The sequence below is a fragment of the Jaculus jaculus genome, chromosome 14, assembly GCF_020740685.1.
Source record: "Jaculus jaculus isolate mJacJac1 chromosome 14, mJacJac1.mat.Y.cur, whole genome shotgun sequence".
NCBI classification, from domain to species: Eukaryota; Metazoa; Chordata; class Mammalia; order Rodentia; family Dipodidae; genus Jaculus; species Jaculus jaculus.
In genome coordinates, this window is record NC_059115.1 from 20,881,681 (window position 1) to 20,899,511 (window position 17,831).

Sequence of the window (17,831 nt, forward strand, 5' to 3'; positions counted from 1 at the left end):
AGGAGAATGTCAGGGATTAATTGATCTGGCTGGTCAAGTACAGTGTGATTTGGTGTGAGGAGAGTTCTAGGTGGAGCATGCTCACCAGGTGACATGGGTTGTGGTTAGATTGTGATGACACCTGGGAATCCATTCTGGGGCTAGGGTGGACAGAACTCTACCCCAGCCCTGACCTTTTCCCCTCTTCCCTCTGCTTTGCACAAGCACACAGTAGACACTACATGCCCCGCTCACACATCTTTATTGGCCCCGTGTGGGGATCAGCTTCCTGAAGGAGACCAGCTCCCTGTTGAAGGGATCAGAAGTCAGTGGAGGTTGTGGGGGCCTTGGAGCCCACAATTTTACTGGAGGGAAATCCATGTCTGTGTCCTGAGTCCTCCTCTGCAACTGCCCGGAACTGGCGCTTAAGATGCTGCCCGGCCTGGAACAAGGAGGCCACATCCAGGAGGGCATCAGCGATGTGCTGCCCCAGCCTGTGAGAGTCCTGAGGAGACACAGGTGGGAGCTGGAGAGGTCACGGGGGCAGAGCGTAGGGGCTGAGCCACAGTGTCTGAGGGATGAGATAGGGGTCTGGACACCTGGGTCTGAGGGAGGAGGGTGAGGTCTGAATTCCCCAGTGTGAGGGAGGAAGCTGAGGTCTGGAGCCCTGGGTATGAGAGATGAAGACTAGGGTCTGACCTTTTGGTCTGAGAGAGAAAGGCTGGGTCCTTGACTCTGGGTCTGAAGGAGGAGTGCTGGGATCTGAACTCTGGCTCTTAGGAAAGAGGGCGGAGGGAGGAAGGATGAGGTTGGTCCTGGCATTTAGGGAGGAGGGCATGGGAGGTTTTCAAGTCTGACTCACTGTTTTTGTGCTTGATTTCTTGCTAGAGATATGGAAAGTGATCATGTCGTCCCCCAAGAAGATGTAGGAAACGCCATACCCATGGTCGTCAGCCTGGAGTGGGAAGAGTGAGGCAAACACAGTCTCCACCCCACCTCCACATGCCAGGACAGGAGGTTCCCAGCCCTTCTCCCCTTGGCGCTCAGGACGTCAGGACACCAGCTCCACTCACAGGCCCAAATCCACCACCAGAGGAAACATAATCCGGGTAATTGTGGACATCAAACAGGTGCATTTGCTGAACAGGAATCTGGCTGGTGGACAGTTGCCACCGCTCCGAGTGAACCTGAGGACCAGAGACAGTCACATGTATAATAAAGATAGGCCCTTATGCAGTCTGCCGCCCTCCATTCCACTCCACACCAAGCATCCTTGGCCTTTTCTTACCTCTGGCCACCCCTGTCCATTAAGTCAGCTTCCTGTGCCTCTCCTCTTGACACACCCCCTCTGACTTCACCCTTTTCTGGCTCACCAAACCTTGCTCCTTTTTTTGTTTGTTTGTTTTTGTTTTGTTTTGTTTTTCCAGGTAGGGTCTCACTCTATGCCAGGCTGTCCTGGAATTCACTATGTAGTCTAGGCTGACCTTGAACTCACAATGATCCTCCTACCTCTGCCTCCTGAATGCTGGGATTAAAGGCGTGTGCCACCATGCCTAGCACCTTGCTCTCCTTTTATTCTCTGCTTTTTCTCTTCCCTTCATTTCTTCCTCAATCCCTCTTTTGTGCTGCTGGAGATGGAACCCACAGCCTCCGCTGCTGAGCCACAGCTCCAGCTCCCCGTGCTGTGCCTCTTGCCAAGGTTCCTTCAGCTCATACTTCTTCCTCCATTCCTCTCCTTGTCCTGAAGACCTTCCCCTCTCCCACTGTTTCCAGCTCCCTATCTAACCCTTCCCCTGAACCCCAACCTGGGTCAGGAAGGGCGACTGCATGTGGAGGAATCGGGACACGATGTAGAGCGCAAAGAGGTGGCGGTCGACGCCCTGTCCACTCATGGCGGCCTTCAGCAGACCCTGGTGCTTGTCCACAGCCTCCCGGAACAGGGCAAGGCACTGCAGGTCCTGAGCCCCCAGGGTCAGAGAAAGATAAGAAGCGGGTTTACTGGAGGGGCCTGGAATACACCTGGCTTCAAGGCTGCTTGAAGGTGCCTGTAAATCCAGTATATATCCATTCTACTTTTCAAAGGGAAAACAGGCAGAGAGAAGTCACTTGCCCAGAGTCACACAGTAAAGCAGAACTAGGTGTGTCTGGGTCCTGAACCCAAATGCCTTCCCTCAGTGTCTCACAGATAAGGGGGATGGGATTGGGAACAAGTGTGTGTTTGGAGCAGAGGTTATATGGAGGTTGGTGTACATGGTCGCAAGGTCTCGTTCATCCCTTGTCGCAGTTGCCCATCTCAAATCCTGGCCACAAACATTTGCAACCGTGTGAGTACAAAGGACAGAAGCCTCCATGAGGCCCACACCCACTGTCTTCTCTTTGTCCTCCATGGCTTTCACAAAGTTGCAGGCCTCTCTCGTGCAAGACCGAACAGTTTCCGTCCTGCCTTCCAGGAACAGTCGAGTCATGGACGACTCATAAGTCAGGCAGAATTTACCCCTGTCCTGAGGGAAAGGAGGAGAGGAGCTGTCACCTAGGCTCAGGATGTCTTCACAGTCCTGACCCCAACTTCCTCCTGCCCGGGAGTATATAGAGTAATCAACATGGCTGACCTGCAACAAATTGGGTGACACACAAGATGGCCAACCCACAAAGGCCACCACAAGGGGCATTAAAGAGGCAGCCGGAAAGGCAGGTATAGAAAACCTAAGGGACCGAAGTCCTGGGGGAGCTGGCATCGGGGGCCCCAACTGACCCGGAAGTGTGCCAGCTGCAGGACCATCTGGATGAAGCTGTCTGAAGAGACATGGCAGCGTTTGATTAAGCTCTTGCCAAAATGGGAGAAGGGGAAGACGTGGCAGTCGATGGTGCCAGCCAATGTCTTGGCTCCCCTCAGGGCCAGGGAGATGGATGAATGGATCTGCCAAAGGAGTAGGGAGAGATGGATGGTGTTATAGATGGGGCAGGCTGGAAGTGAGACCTTGATGAGTGATGAAGCACAGGACGGGATGGAAGGAGAGGGCTCAAGATGGGGCAGGGAGGGCAATGGAGATGGAAGGGGGTGAGGTTGCTGATGAGAACAGGGGAGGGAAGGATCAGGCATGGTGTTAGGTTTAGAGGATGAAGTTCGGGACAGGTCAGGAGAGAGATAGGATGGACTTTAGGTTTGGGGACGATGGTGTGCGGAGGGGAGATGAGTGGGAACTAGCACAGAGCTGGGGCTGGGTTTAAGGATAGGTTGAGCAATGGTGCCAGGGTTTGGAGTGGGGTTAGGACATGGTGGGGCTCAGCGGAAAGGAAAGGTTTGGTGTGATCTTGGGGTGGGAATGAGTTCAGGGTCAAGGCTAGAGACTTGCAAGGGAGGCCCTGAAACCCAGCCCCACCTTCTCCGGCAGGTCCCACTGCAGACGCTGTGGATGAGGCAGAGAGGGATCAGGGTGGCCCTTGCAGTGGCCATCCACCGTGTACCCCAGCTGGAAGCATTCTGTGGCCAGAGTGAACTGTGAACAAAGGAGCCATGAGAGTCTCTCGTCACCTTGGAGTGCGGCCACCCCATGACCCTTCCTCAGGTCTTGAGTCTTGAGTCAGGCAGCCTCAGAAAAGCAAGACTTCTGACGTTCACAGTGGGTTCTTAGGGTCAAGCTCACAGAGGACAGGACTAATCATGTAATCAGTAAAGAGCAGCCCCTGTGATGACACAGGCCTGTCATCTTAGGTATGTGGGAGGCTGAGGAAGGAGGATCAATCATAAGTTCAAGGCAATACACAACTACACAGTGAGTTCAATGTCAGCCTGGGCAACTTAGTAAGAGCCTGTCTTAAAATAAAAAGTGAAAAAGAATTGCTGGGCGTGGTGACGCACACCTTTAATCCCAGTACTCAGGAGGCAGTAGTAGAAGGATCACTGTGGGTTTGAGGCCACCCTGAGACTACATAGTGAATTCCAGGTCAGCCTGGGCTAGAGTAAACCCTACCTCAAAAAAAGAAAAAAAAGTGAAATAGGTGGGCTGGAGAGACAGCTTAGTGGTTAAGGCACTTGACTGTGAAGCCTAAGGACCCAGGTTTGATTCCCCAGTACCCACATAAGCCAGATGCACATGGTGGCGCATGCATCTGTAGTTTGTTTGCAGTGGCTGGAGGCCCTGGCACACCCATTCTCAATCTCTCCTCTCTCTGTCTCTCAAATAAATAAATAAAAATAAAATAAAATTTATTTTAAAAATATACTTATTTTAAAAATGTACTTAATATAAACAATATAATGAAGGCTGGAGAGATATAAACAATATAATGAAGGCTGGAGAGATAGCTCACTCTCCAGTTTAGGTGCTTGCCTGCAAAGCCTAACAACCCCTGTTCGATCCCCAGTACCCAAATAAAACCAGATGCACAAAGTGGCACTTGTGTCTGGAGTTCATCTGCAGTGGCTAGAGGCCCTGGCACACTCATTATTTCTCTGTCTCTTCTCTTTGTCTCTCTCTGCTTGTAAACAAATAAAATACTTTTGGTTTTTCGAGGTGGGGTCTCGCTTTAGCCCAGGCTTGACCTGGAATTCACTCTGTATTCTCAGGGTGGCTTTGAACTCATGGCGATCCTCCTGCCCCTCCCTCCCAGCTTCTGGGACTAAAGGCATGCTCAACTACACCTGGCTTTGGTCAGAAGTTTAGGATAAGAAAATTTGAGTTGGGCATGGTAGCACACACCTTTAGTCCCAGCACTTGGGAGGCACAGGTAGGAGGATCGCTATGAGTTCAAGGCCACCCTGAGACTACATAGTGAATTCCAGGTCAGCCAGGGTTAGAGCAAGACCCTACCTCCAAAAACAAAAACAACAACAACAAAAAAAAAAAAATGAGCTGTTTCATTGGGGAAGGGAAACTGATGCTCAGAAGAGGTGAGCAAGTTGTCAAAAGTCACATAGCAAATCAGAGCTGGAAGATAGTTCTTCAACCACTCACTCGGTGCTCTGGGTTCACAATGGAATGGCCTCCCTACTGTGTGACCCTGGGAAAGATACTTGCATTCTCGGAATCTCAATGACTCACTCATTACAGGAAATTATGACAGACCTGCTTCTGTGCTGGACCCTTCTTGACCAGTCCCTGAGCCTGTCTATCTGTAATCTAAGGCCATAGAGGAGATGCCTTAGGACTGAGTACATGGGCTGGGGGACATACCTCCCACATATGTCCTGAGACGGGACAGTCAGCCCACGAGTGCTCCACACTGAGGCCCAGCTTCCCATTGGAGAACACGATGAGGGTGAAGGATTTGTCAAACCAGCTACAAAAAGAGTTTGGCCAGATCACCAAAGAGCCAGGATGGGGAGGAAAACTCAAAGTATATTCTGTGAGACTTGTGGGGGCTTCAGGTTAGGGTTGGGAACCAGCCGAGGTCGCAGTGTGGGGACCAGTGGGAGAGCTGGCAGTCACTAACGGTGACTCTGGGTGGGGGGTTCTCTAGGAGAGTGTTAGATTTAGGGAATTGGGGGAGTTTGTGGGAGCAAACCAGCTGAGGAATGTTCCAGGTATTGGAGGTGCTGGGATATTGGTGGACATCTTGGGGCTAGGCAATTACACTGGTGCCAGTGAACATCAAGAAGTTGTCTAGGCCGGGCGTGGTGGCGCACGCCTTTAATCCCAGCACTCGGGAGGCAGAGGTAGGAGGATCGCCGTGAGTTCAAGGCCAGCCTGAGACTACAGAGTTAATTCCAGGTCAGCCTGGACCAGAGTGAGACACTACCTCGAAAAACCAAAAAAAAAAAAAAAAAAAAGAAGTTGTCTAGGAGCTAGATGCACAAGGTGATGCATGCATCTGGAGTTCATTTGCAGCTGCTGGAGGCCTTGGTGTACTCATTCTCTCTGTCTGACTCCCTTCTCTCTCTCTCTCTCTCTGCTTGCAAATAAATAAATATTAAAAAAAAAGTTGTCTAGGGGCTGGAAAGATAACCCAGCTATTATAGTGCTTGCCTTAAAGCCTAACTACCTAGGTTTGATTCCCCAGTACCCACATAAAGCCAGATGCACAAAGTGGTGCATGTATCTGGAATTCATTTGCAGTGCCTGGAGACCCTAGTGAACCCACTCTCTCTCTCTCTCTCTTCTTTCTTTCTCTCTCTGCTTATAAATAAATAAATAGAAAAAAATTAATTTTTAGAAAAAGAAGTTGTCTAGGTCAATGGGCGTAGTGACACACACCTTTAATCCCAGCATTTGGGAGGCAGAAGTAGGAGGATCACAGTGAATTCAAGGCCAGTCTGGGACTATAAAGTGAGACTCTACCTAGAAAAAAAAAAAGTTGTCTAGGAAGGAGGGGACTATGATCATGACATCTGTATGTACAGAATTTGTCAATAAAACGTTTAAAAAGGGCTGGAGGGATGGCTTGGCATTTAAGGCACTTGCCTGTGAAGCCTAAGAACCCAGGTTCAATTTCCCAGTACTCATGTAAGCCAGATGCACAAGGTGGTACATGTGTCTGGAGTTCATTTATAGTGGCTAAAGACCCTGGTGTGCCCATTCTCTATCTGCACCATTTTCTATCTCATATAAATAAATAAAATATTTTTTAAGTTAAAGAAACTGGGCATGGTGGTACATGCCTTTAATCCCAACACTCAGAAGACAGAAGTAGGAAGCTGGAATTACAGGTCTGAGCCACCATGCCTGGATAAGTTCTCTTTTTTATTATTTTGCATTTTTGACACATAGTCTTGCTATGTAGCTCAGGTTAGCCTTGAATTCTCTATCTCCCTGCCTTTGCCTCCTGAGTGTTGGGACTTCAGGTGCTTGCCATCACACCCAGCCACATGCTCCAAGTTTGAGCCTGAGATTCCAGATTTGGGATTGTGGTGTTCAGTGACCCTGATGTCTCAAGTCCCTCTTTTTTTTGTTTGTTTCCTTGTTTTTCAAGGTAGGGTCTTGCTCTAGCCTAGGCTGACCTGGAATTCACTATGTAGTCTCAAGATGGCTCAAACTCATGGCAATCCTCCTACCTCAGCCTCCCAAGTGCTGGGATTAAAGGCGTGCGCCACTACACCCGGCTTTCAGGTCCCTTTTCATGGCTGAATAGCAGTTCATTATATGACCACAACTCAGTGGAGAAGTTGATCATGACTGGTGACTGGAAGTCCAAGGATGGGGGATCAGTTAACTAAATTAAGTACACTCAGGCTATGGAATATTAAATAGCTAGTAGACAGAAAGTGAACATCAAAGCTGGGAAGATGGCTCAGTAGTTAAAGGTGCTTTCTTGCCAAGCCTAATGGACTGGGTTCAATTCCCCCATGACCACATAAAGCCAGATGCACAACATGACACATGCATCTGGAGTTCATTTTACAGTGGCAAGAGGTCCTGGTGTGCCCATTCTTGTTCTCTCTCTCCCTCAAATAAGTAAATATATATATATATATTTTTTTAAAATGGCCAGGTGTTGTGGTGCATGCCTTTAATTCCAGCATTCAGGAGGCTAAAGTAGGAGGATCGCTGTGAGTTCAAGGCCCAGCTCAAGACTACAGACTGAATTCCAGGTCAGCATGGGCTAGAGCAAGACCCTACCTTGAAAAAACAAAAAAAAAAAAAAAAAAGGAAAAGAAAGAGAGAAGAAAGGTCTATGACAAAAAAAAAGGAAAAGAAAGAGAGAAGAAAGATCTATGACTGCTCACGCTTGTTCTGGGGTCTCATGTTGGTGGTGCTAGGACAGCGAGTTTGGGGTTGTCTGATATAAGTGGACCTCGAATCTTGAAGCTGCCAAGGACCAGGGTCTAGGGTCTTGTCTGGTGGGGAGGGTCCCTAGGTCTCCATAAGGGGACTGGATGGGATCCAGACTGACTCACCGGTCGTGGCCACGGCCAGCCAGCAAGGCATGGGCATAAGCATCCAGTGAAGTGGCCGGATCCTCCCTGGTCATTCCCGCGGGCTCTGGGTCAAGGGACACAAAGAAGGCGGCCCCTTCCACGGCCTCCAGAGCATCTGCAGCCTGCGTCTTCACTGACTCTCGCACCTGGGCCCACAGACCCCTGTCCCGGGATGGGCCTGAGCCCAGCTGGCCCTCCACCCTGCCCAGCCCACGTCCTCCCTGGCCTGTCCTTCTGCAACCTGCCCTGGGCCTCACCTGGGAGCCGCGGTCAAGGCTGCCAGGTGCTCCTCATGGGGACAGGCTGGAGAGGGGTCATCCAAGATCCGCTGAAACTGCTGCTCCAGGGACCGTGGGGTCAGCAAGCCATTCAGGGCATGGGTCGCCACGCGGAAGAAGCGACCCTGGTGGAAGACAGCCACATGCCGGCTGTCTTGGAGGTGACGGAGGTAGTCTAGGGCAGTGTGGGCAGAAGAGACAACAACCTCTTAGTAAGCATGTCCGAGAATCCTTGAATTTCCACCAGCCCGCATACCAGAATTATCTATTTTCTAGATAAAGAAACTGAGGCTCAGAGAGGGCGCTAACTTCCCCAAGGCCACACAGGAAGCAATGGAATCAGGACCTGACTGCAAGCAAGCCAAGCGCCCCCGGCCCCGCTCAGCCTCTGTCAAGAGGACAGACAAGGACAGGAAGGGAGGGTGGTCTCACCTTTTTCCACCCCGGGCACCCGCGTCGTGTTGAATATCTTCTCATATTGAGCAGAACACAAAGGCCTCATCCCCATCAGTAAAGTCTGCAGGAGGCCGTGGGCTCATGAGCTGCATTCTAGGTCCCAAGTGACCCCCACACCTCTGTCCCCAGACCAGGGGAGATGGCTCACCGGAGGGATCTCCTGATGGTTCAGTCGCTGGCGGAACAGGAGGAGGGCATGGACCGCGTTCCCAGCACGAGCTGCCTGCAGCGGTGTGGGTGTGACATACAGGAAGTCCTGGGAGGTGGCAAAGGGGACAGCAAAACACCGTGGGGCCATGTTTGTCCCCGATGATAAATTCCACACTGTGGTCCTGGATTTAGGCCACATACCGTGTCACATTTTTACCCAGGCAGCACAAACCTAGACTTGGGGCGCCCCCTCCCCCTCTCACCATCATGTAGTAGTTGCTGTTCACCATCAGAGAGTTGCGGGAGCGCAGATAGACAAACTCTTCCCACCAGTCAGTGACCTGGGAGTAAAGCAGGAGACAATGGCAGGGACATTGAGGGATAGGGACAAAGGAGATGGGGGAGCCCCTGAACTTGCCTGTGTCCCTCAGATATATAGGGGCTTGGTGGAGAAGTTGGTTACGATCAGCAACTAACAAAATGGATCAGTTAATTAAACTCGGATACCTTCAGACCATTCTAAAAATCTGTTTATGAGCTGGAGAGATGGCTTAGTGGTTAAGACGCATCCCTGTGAAGCCTAAGGATCCAGGTTGAATTCTCCAGGTCCCACTAAGCCAGATGCACGTGGTGGCTCCTGAATCTGGTGTTTGTCTGCAGTGGCTGGAAGCCCATTCCCTCTCTCTCTGTGTCTCTGTTTCTAATAAATAAGTTTTTTTTTGTTTTGTTTTGTTTTTTTGGTTTTTTGAGGTAGGATCTCACTCTAGTCTAGGCTAACCTGGAACTCACTATGTAGTCTCAGGGTGGCTTCGAACTCATGGCGATCCTCCTACCTCTGCCTCCCAAGTGCTGGGATTAAAGGCGTGTGCCACCACACCTGGCTAATAAAAATAAATCTTTTTTAAAAATCTGTTTATGCCCATCTGACATCTTCAAGCATGCATCTGGAGTTTGACTGCAGTGGCTGGAGGCCCTGGCATGCTAATTTTCTCATATATATATATTTTTTAAAGGGCTGAGCTGGGCATGGTGGTCCATGCCTTTAATCTCAGCACTTGGAAGGCAGAGGTAGGTGGATCGCCATGAGTTCAAGGCCACCCTGAGACTACATAGTGAATTCCAGGTCAGTCTGGACTAGAGTGAGACCCTACCTCGAAATAAAAGCAAAAATAAAAGCAAACAAACAAACCAAAAAGGCTGGAGATATGGCTTAATGGTTAAGGCTCTTGCCTGCAAAGCCAAAGGATCCTGTTTCAATTCCCCAAGACCCACATAAGCCAGATGCACAAAGTGGTGCATGCACTAGTTCATTTGCAGTGGCTGGAGGCCCTGGTATATCCATTCATTCTCTCTCTCAAACTTTTTTTTAAAGCTTTAAGAAAAAAAAAAAACAAGCAATGGGCTGAAGAAGATGGCTTAGCAGTTAAGGCATTTGCCTGCAAAGCCAAAGGACACCAATTCAATTCCACAGGACCCACGTAAGCCCAATGAACAAGGAGGCACATGCATCTGGAGTTGGTTTGCAGTGGCTAGAAGCCCTGGTGCACCCATTCTCCCTCCCTCCCTCTCTTTCCCTCTTTCTCTCAAATAAATAAATAAAATATGTATATTAAAAAAAAAAAAACAAGCCGGGCGTGGTGGCTCACGCCTTTAATCCCAGCACTTGGGAGGCAGAGGTAGGAGGATTGCCATGAGTTCGAGGCCACCCTGAGACTCCATAGTGAATTCCAGGTCAGCCTGGGCTACAGTGAGACCCTACCTCAAAAAACCAAAAAAAAAAATAATAATAATAAAATTTAAAAATTTAAAAAAAAACAAGTAGTGCTGGGCATGTATGTGCACAGTTATAGTCCCAGCACTTGGGAGGCAGAGGTAGGAGGATCGCCGTGAGTTTGAGGCCACCCTGAGACTACCTAGTGAATTCCAGGTCTGCATGAGCTAGAGTGAGACCCTACCTCAAAAAACTTAAAAATAAAATAAAAATTAAAAAAAAAAAAAACCTTAAGCCAAGATGATGCTCTTTGACCTTGAGGGGAGTGATCTGAGCATCAAGATGGGGGGCTGGTAAGAGCCCTCTCAAAACAAAGGGAAGGGAATCACGTGTCTACTTGCAACCCTATTGCATGGAACGTGCAGCTAACAGCCCTATAGTACAGAACAACCAATCAGAACATGTGTTACCATGTAGGGGGGACAAAGGGGCTAACATGTAAAGACAAAAGCAAGAGAAGGTATATAAGACCACACCCCATTGTGTTTGGGGCTCAGTCTTTGGATATGAATCCACTGAGCCTGTGCCAGCACAAGTGAATAAAAGTTGCCTCCTCTTGCAAGCCTCGGTGTCCCATGTGCCTGTTCAAGAATCCTGATACCTGGGGGCTGGAAGGATGGCTCAGTGGTCAAGGTTTTTGCCTACAAAGCAAAAGACCCAGGTCTAATTCCCCAGGACCTACGTTAGCCAGATGCACAAAGGGGCACACACGTCTGGAGTTCATTTGCAGTGGCTGGAGGTCCTGGTGTGCCCATTCTGTCTCTCTCTCTCCCTCTTTCTCTGTCAAATAAATAAATATATAAAAAGTTTTTTTTTAAAAATCCTGCTACCTCCCCAGACATTTCTCAGAGTCCATCTACTGAAACCTTCCACATGACTAGGCATCAGGCCCTCTTGCTGCCTCCCTCATTCCTGTCTGGGGGAGTCTCATCCATGTCAATGGTTTTTTTTTTTGTTTTGTTTTGTTTTTCTTTTTCTCTTCTTTCTTTTTTTCTTTTTCGAGTAGGGTCTCACTCCAGCTCAGGCTGACCTGGAATTCACTATGTAGTTTCAGGGTGGCCTCGAACTCACAAGGATCCTCCAACCTCTTGCCCAAGTGTTGGGATTAAAGGAGTGCGCCACCACACCAGCTCATGTCCATATTTTTGTTTGTTTGTTTATTTTTATTTATTTATTTGAGAGCAACAGACAGGAGGCAGAGAGAGAGAGAATGGGTGCGCCAGGGCCACCAGCCACTACAAACAAACTCCAGATGCATGTGCCCCCTGTGCATCTGGCTAACGTGGGTCCTGGGGAATCGAGCCTCAAAACGGGGTCTTTAGGCTTCACAGGCAAGAGCTTAACCGCTAAGCCACCTCTCCAGCCCTCACGTCCATATTTTGACCACCTGTTCTAGTTTAAGCCATTCCTTTGCTTTTCCCAGCCTAGACCGCCAGTCTCTCCCTCACACCAGAACTGCCTCTGCCCCTCCCACCTCCTAATCCTTCCATGACACCCTAGAGAATGTCCTTAGGCTGGAGTTAGGCCTCTCTCCTCACTGACCCGCAACCTTCTACCCTCTGTTCCAGGTCTTACTATTCCCCTGGTATGGCTCAAATTCTTGCTAGCCAGCGAGGCTCTGCCCTGCTCCCAGCCTCCTCCGCAGGCAAGCATGCTGCCCGAGGGCCCTGAAGACTTCCTCCAGAATGCGAAGCTGGCACGTCTTGATTCAGGCGACTCATTCTGTACTCAGTTTCCTAAAATGCTTAATTCAGCATGTAATCAAGGACCTAGATATCTACCCCAGCTATAAACCCATCTGGGGAGCTGTCCATGAGCCGAAAGTGCTAGAAAAGTTGGACGTGGGAATTCTGCTTCCAATGTTGTTAAATCAGGGATGGCGCTCAGAATACAGAGGCTCCCACTATTTAGCTTGAAGGTGGGGCTATTTTTTTTGTTGTTGTTGTTGTTTTTGAGATAGGGTCTCACTGTAGCCCAGACTGACCTGGAATTCACTAAGGAGTCTCAGGGTGGCCTCGACTCAGGGCGATCCTCCTACCTCTGCCTCCCGAGTGCTGGGATTAAAGGCGCGCGCCACCACGCCCGGCTTAAAGTGGGGCTATAGAACGGGGGACAGGTTATGGGGGATATTTCCTGGAGCTCAAAGCTGGAATATTGAAGGAGGGAGGGACTGCTTCCTGGAGTACTGGGCGGGGCTACTGAAGGGGAGGGACCATTCCTGGAGCATGGACGGAGCTATGGGGTACAGAGTGGGGCTAATGGAGCCTCCCGCAGGTGTCAGGTTCTGGCCTAGGGCTGGACTCCACTGTCTGCTCTCTAGGTTGGCAGTCCTGGGCTGCGGGCGTGTGCGGGCCGGCTGGACTCACGTAGTTGGCGGCGCACCAGGACTTGAGCCGCAGGTAGCGCTGCAGCGGCGAGGCCTGCACCTTCAGGAACTGCAGCGCCAGCGCCGCCGTCCCGCGGAAGTCCTCGTCCGAGAGGACCGGGCGCACGGACTCCAAGTACTGCAGAGGGGATACGGTCAGACCCGGCCGCCGCCGACCCCTACCCACCCACCCACCCACCCACCCCCTGCCTCGGGCGTGCCCACCTTGCGCACGGTGTCCTGAATCGACGGCAGCGGCTGGCGTGGCAGCGAGCGCTGGAAGCTGAAAAGCATCGGGCGCCTGCCGGAGAAGATGCGTACCAGGGCCTGTGGGGAGGGGCAAGACATGGCACCGCACAGCCAAGGACAGGGGTCTGGAATAGCGCCGAGATCTAGAGAGGTACGCAGACCCAGAGGGGCAGGCAGGAGCCCCGAAAGAGAGGAGGGGAGGGGTACGGAGATCCAGAGAGAGAGGGAGAAGAGGCAGAAGGGGATAGGTAGCAACACGTGTCCTGGGAGGCAGTGACCTCTTACGTACCAGCCAGGTCTTGGTGGGTGAAGACATGGTGCCATGGGGCTCAAGAAGCCATCCGTGGTAGGACAGTAGCAGCCTCAGTGCCACGTGAAGCGTGAAGATCAGGGCTCCCCACAAGCACAAGGCAAATAACGCTGCTGCCAGGACTCCCCGGAGCCGGTGGTGCTGTCCGCCCCTGGGGGATAGAGAGGGGTTGGGATTGAGCCTGGGCCTATTGGAGCCCCTGACACCTTGCATTTGGCTATGGCTGCTAGACAGGTGCCTAAGATAATTGCACTCTGACAGACAAGTTCATCTTCCTCTTCTATAAAGTGGATGTGACCTGCTGCTGCCCCTGTCCACCTTTATGGAGACACCAAATTTCTAAAATCCTTTCCACAGGTGTTGAGGGGCATGGTGGCGCACTCCTTTAATCCCAGCACTCAGGAAACAGAGGTAGGAGGATTGCTGTGAGTTCAAGGCCAGCCTGAGACTACTTAGTGAATTCCAGGTCATCCTAGGCTAGAGGGAGATCCTACCTCCAAATAAATAAATAAATAGGCAGGTGCTAGCCAGGTATGGGATTACTTCAGGACACTGAAGCAGAAGGATTTCTAGGAGTGCCAGGCTAGCCTGAGCTATAGAATGAAATATTGTCTTGAAGGAAGGAAGAGGGAAGAACAAAAGAAAGAAAACTGACAGGCAGAATCTTTGGGTGAGGCCTAGAACTCAGCATTGTAACAAACCCCCTCCAGGTCACTTCATGACAAGGTTATGCTTAGGAAAATTGAGTCTACAGCCTCAGTAGGTGTGTTTGGGCGATTATAATAACATGTATGAGCAAATGTCTTGCTTAGAGGATTCAGGCCCAGTCACTCTGTAGACTGCATAAATAAATACATGCTTCCTACAAATTTTTGTGTCTAATCTGGCCTCTGCCTATAGAGGTTGTGTGCACAAAATATGTACTTTTTCCCTTAGTAAGGCTGATCTATGGATTAGAACTGGCCAGCCCGCCTGCATCTGGTCTCCAAAGCTTTCCAGAAAGGGTGGTGACAGTGAAAACTTATGTGTGTGTTTGTTTTGAGAAATTTTCTCAGTTTGTAGCCCAGGCAGGCCTCAAACTCAGTAATCTCTTGCCTCAGTCTCCCAAATGTTCAGATTACAAGTGTGCCTAGTTGATGAAGTTTCTCCACCAAGACTCTATGATGACATACTGGTAGAGGACATCCTTTTGTTAGTATAGGTAACCATTTCTGGACACTTTCCAGTTCCCACCATTACTTTTTTTGTTTGTTTGTTTGTTTTTTGTGTTTCGAGGTAGGGTCTCACTCTGGTCCAGACTGACCTGGAATTAACTATGTAGTTTCAGGGTGGCCTCGAACTCATGGAGCTCCTCCTACCTTTGCCTCCCAAGTGCTGGGATTAAAGGCATGCGACACCACGCCCGGCCCACCATTACTCTTAAGAAGTAGCCAGGGATTTAGGGAGATGGCTCAGTAGTTAAAGGTGCTTGCTTGCAAAGCCTGATGGCCCTGGATTAGATTCCCCAGTACCCATGTAAAGTCAGATGCAAAATAATTCAAATACCTGTTGTTTGTTTGCAGTGGCAAGAGACCCTGGTGTACAAGTGCATGCATACACACACACAAATGAATAAATGAATAATTAAAAAAGAAGTAGCTGGGGCTGGGTGTGATGGTGTGATAGCCTCCTTTTGGGAGGCTGACGTAGGAAGATCACCATGAGTTCGAGGCCACCCTGAGAATACAGAGTGAATTCCAGGTCAGGCTGGAATTAGAGTGAGTAGCCAGAATGGGGGGAGGTACTATAGAAAAAAAGAAGTTATCTGTTTTTTACTGTTATTGTACCTCTATTAGTGACCCAATTTTTCTTTTTTTTTAAATTTGTGCATTTATTTGAGAGAGATAATGGGTGCACCAGAACCTCTAGCCACTGCAAACAAACTTCAGATGCATGTGCCACCATGTGCATCTGGCTTATGTGGGTACTGGGGAATTGAACCTAGGTCCTGTGGCTTTGCAGGCAAGTGCCTTAGCCACTAAGCCCCATTTTTGTTTTTGTTTTGTTTTTCGAGGTAGGGCCTCACTCTAGCTCAGGCTGACCTGGAACTCACTATATAGTGTCAGGGTAGCCCCGAACTCATGGCAGTCCCCCTACCTCTGCCTCCCAAGTGCTAGGATTAAAGGCATGCACCACCGCACCTGGCTCTGACCCAATTTTTCAGAGGTTATGTTTCTTTGACAGGCAGAGCACACAGATAAAGTTTCTGGTGAAGTGAGGATTAGGGAGGGTTACTGGGGATGGAGAGGAGGACCTCACCAGTCTGGCAGCAACTCTTTAATCTTCTCCACCAGTCCTAGGGAAGGGTCCAGCTGCAGGAAACAGGCAAGCTGAATTGCACTGAAGAGGAAGAGCCAGCTGAGAGGGCTGGCAGGGAACATGCCAGCGAGAAAGTCGTTCTGTGAGAAAAGGGCATCTGCTCAGTCATATGTCCCCTCTTGGCACGTGTTTTGGGCCATTCACAGATATTTACAGTCTCTCAAACATGGACAGAGCTCTGGATCCCCTGGGGAGCGCCTGCCTAGAATCTACCAATGAAGGGCCAGGGGTGTGGCTCACCGGTAGAGTTATGGTTTAGTATGTTCAAGGCCCTCCATCAGAACCCAGCACCACAAAATTAATAAACAAAACAAAGAGAAGAGGATTTGGTTCTAGAAATTGGAGGAGTAGGAATTATGCTGGGAACGGCATGGCAATGATGGGACACGGGAAGAGAAAGAGATGGGCAGGGTTTCTCAGTAGATGGGCTGAGGATCCTAGAACGGAGCCATAAAGAAACAGCAAACGGGGTTCTGGAACTGTACATCCAGATGTCCGGAAGTGGACGTCATGCATCGGGGTGCAGATACTTGAATCTCTAGAAGGTAGCCAACCAACAGCCCTCCTCACCCAGAAACGCCAGAGATGCCTTTTCCAAGAACGCAGGCCGGAAAGGTAGATCTCCTGCAACACTGGAGAACTGAGCTCCACTTCTGCCCCATCGGAGCTCAGCGAGGACAGGAAATTTACCGCCTGGTGCGCCTCAGCCATGTCCCTCAGGAGCCCTGGGGGGTGGGGTGGGGCAGAGGACCATTCTCCAGATCCTCAACACCTACTCCTGCCTCAGACTCCGGGTTCCAGGACCCCGCTCTCCTCTGTAAGCCAAGGCCCCAGATTCCATTCGTCCTCCCTCAATCCCAGGGGTCCAGACCCCGGGCCTCCTCCCTCAGACACGGGGGTCCAAACACCAGCCCTCTTCCCTCAGACACTGGCTCCTCCCCCTCATACAAGCCCACGGAGCTGAGCGCACCTCGCCTAAGCACCCTAAGGGTCTTGCAGGGCCCCGTTGGAGACTCAAGAGGTGCTAGAGGAGGGACCTCAGTGAAAGCATTCTGGGAGGCTCGTTAGTGGTCACGCAGAACTCAGCTGTCCCCTTAGATGCTCAAAATTTAGGGACAGGAAGGGAAACTGGTCCAGGATATATTGCGGGGGTTCGGAGAAAACCCACTAGCGTTGAACGCATAGGCTAGGAACACCCTCGGGCACTGGCACGGTCCACCCCATTTCCGCTTGGCTCTGAAGGCAGAGCCTATCATCGTATAAATTGACCAGATCTGGGAGGCCCAGCGCCCGCTCCCTTCCCTCCCACCCTGGGTCTGGACCGGGATGAGGGAGGAAGCACCTCACAGCGCATGCCCGACAGCCCGGGATGCTGATGCTGAGCGGTGTGCAGGACTGGAGATGGCGAAACGCGCCCCCGGCCCCCAGCTTCTGTGGCCTGTACTTACCTGGACCTCGAGTCAGCCACGCAGATACTGGGAACCAGGCTCAAGCACACCACTGACCCTAATTCTGAGCTCAGGAGTTACGTTTTCCGCTGACGTACGTCCAGTCCCCGTGCGATGAGGCCACGACCTGGTCAACCGGCCTCCTAGTCCTGCCCACCCGTAGGGGTCGCTTGCTCCCTATAAGAGCCTCACCGCATATTCAAGTCCCTAGTTCTATGACCGCCCCCCTCCAATTCCAAGGCGTTCTATCCCCACCTCTCTGCCTGCTCTATCCCCGCCCCCTTTTCCCGCGTCCAATCCCCTTCCTCTACTGATCTCAATCCTGGTCTGCTTTGTTTGGCCTCCTCTGGCGCGGCTGACCGAACCCGGGTTGTCCAACTTGGGCTTGGAGCTCTCAGTTCACCCATCATGTCCTGTGTGTAAGCTGCTGCACTGAACCTCAGCCCTTCTACCCAGGAGAGAGATGGAATGTCTGGGGTCAGGAAGACCCATCAAAACCACCCACAGCCAAGTGCACGGATTGAGTGGCACCAAGGAGGTCCTTCGATCGGACTGGAGTCTACATAGACAGCCAGACAAGCCAAGAGCATAAATAAAAATGAGCATATTAAG

The 17,831-nt window shown here is 50.7% G+C and overlaps 1 protein-coding gene across 5 annotated transcripts; it reads right to left on the reverse strand.

Annotated features, from left to right (window-relative positions):
• Window positions 1-224: 224 nt before the first annotated feature.
• On the reverse strand, window positions 225-17,469 carry Cpt1c (carnitine palmitoyltransferase 1C). Of its 5 annotated transcripts, none has more exons than XM_004672229.2 (19): window positions 17,220-17,469; window positions 16,342-16,496; window positions 15,712-15,851; window positions 13,393-13,564; window positions 13,080-13,181; window positions 12,856-12,993; window positions 8,982-9,059; window positions 8,717-8,824; window positions 8,545-8,629; window positions 8,092-8,287; window positions 7,814-7,996; window positions 5,154-5,259; window positions 3,360-3,476; window positions 2,732-2,896; window positions 2,346-2,480; window positions 1,785-1,937; window positions 1,053-1,166; window positions 842-934; window positions 225-484 (listed from the first exon to the last, which is right to left on the reverse strand). In XM_004672229.2, exons 2-19 carry the CDS (start codon window positions 16,480-16,482, stop codon window positions 299-301), a joined length of 2,412 nt encoding a protein of 803 aa, XP_004672286.2. In that variant the 5' UTR covers window positions 16,483-16,496; window positions 17,220-17,469; the 3' UTR covers window positions 225-298. The 5 variants fall into 5 exon arrangements, with proteins under 5 accessions (XP_004672286.2, XP_044990482.1, XP_044990484.1 ...); XM_045134547.1 differs by having other exon boundaries at window positions 16,342-16,586; XM_045134549.1 differs by lacking the exon at window positions 17,220-17,469 and adding an exon at window positions 16,747-17,030.
• Between the last annotated feature and the right edge of the window lie 362 nt (window positions 17,470-17,831).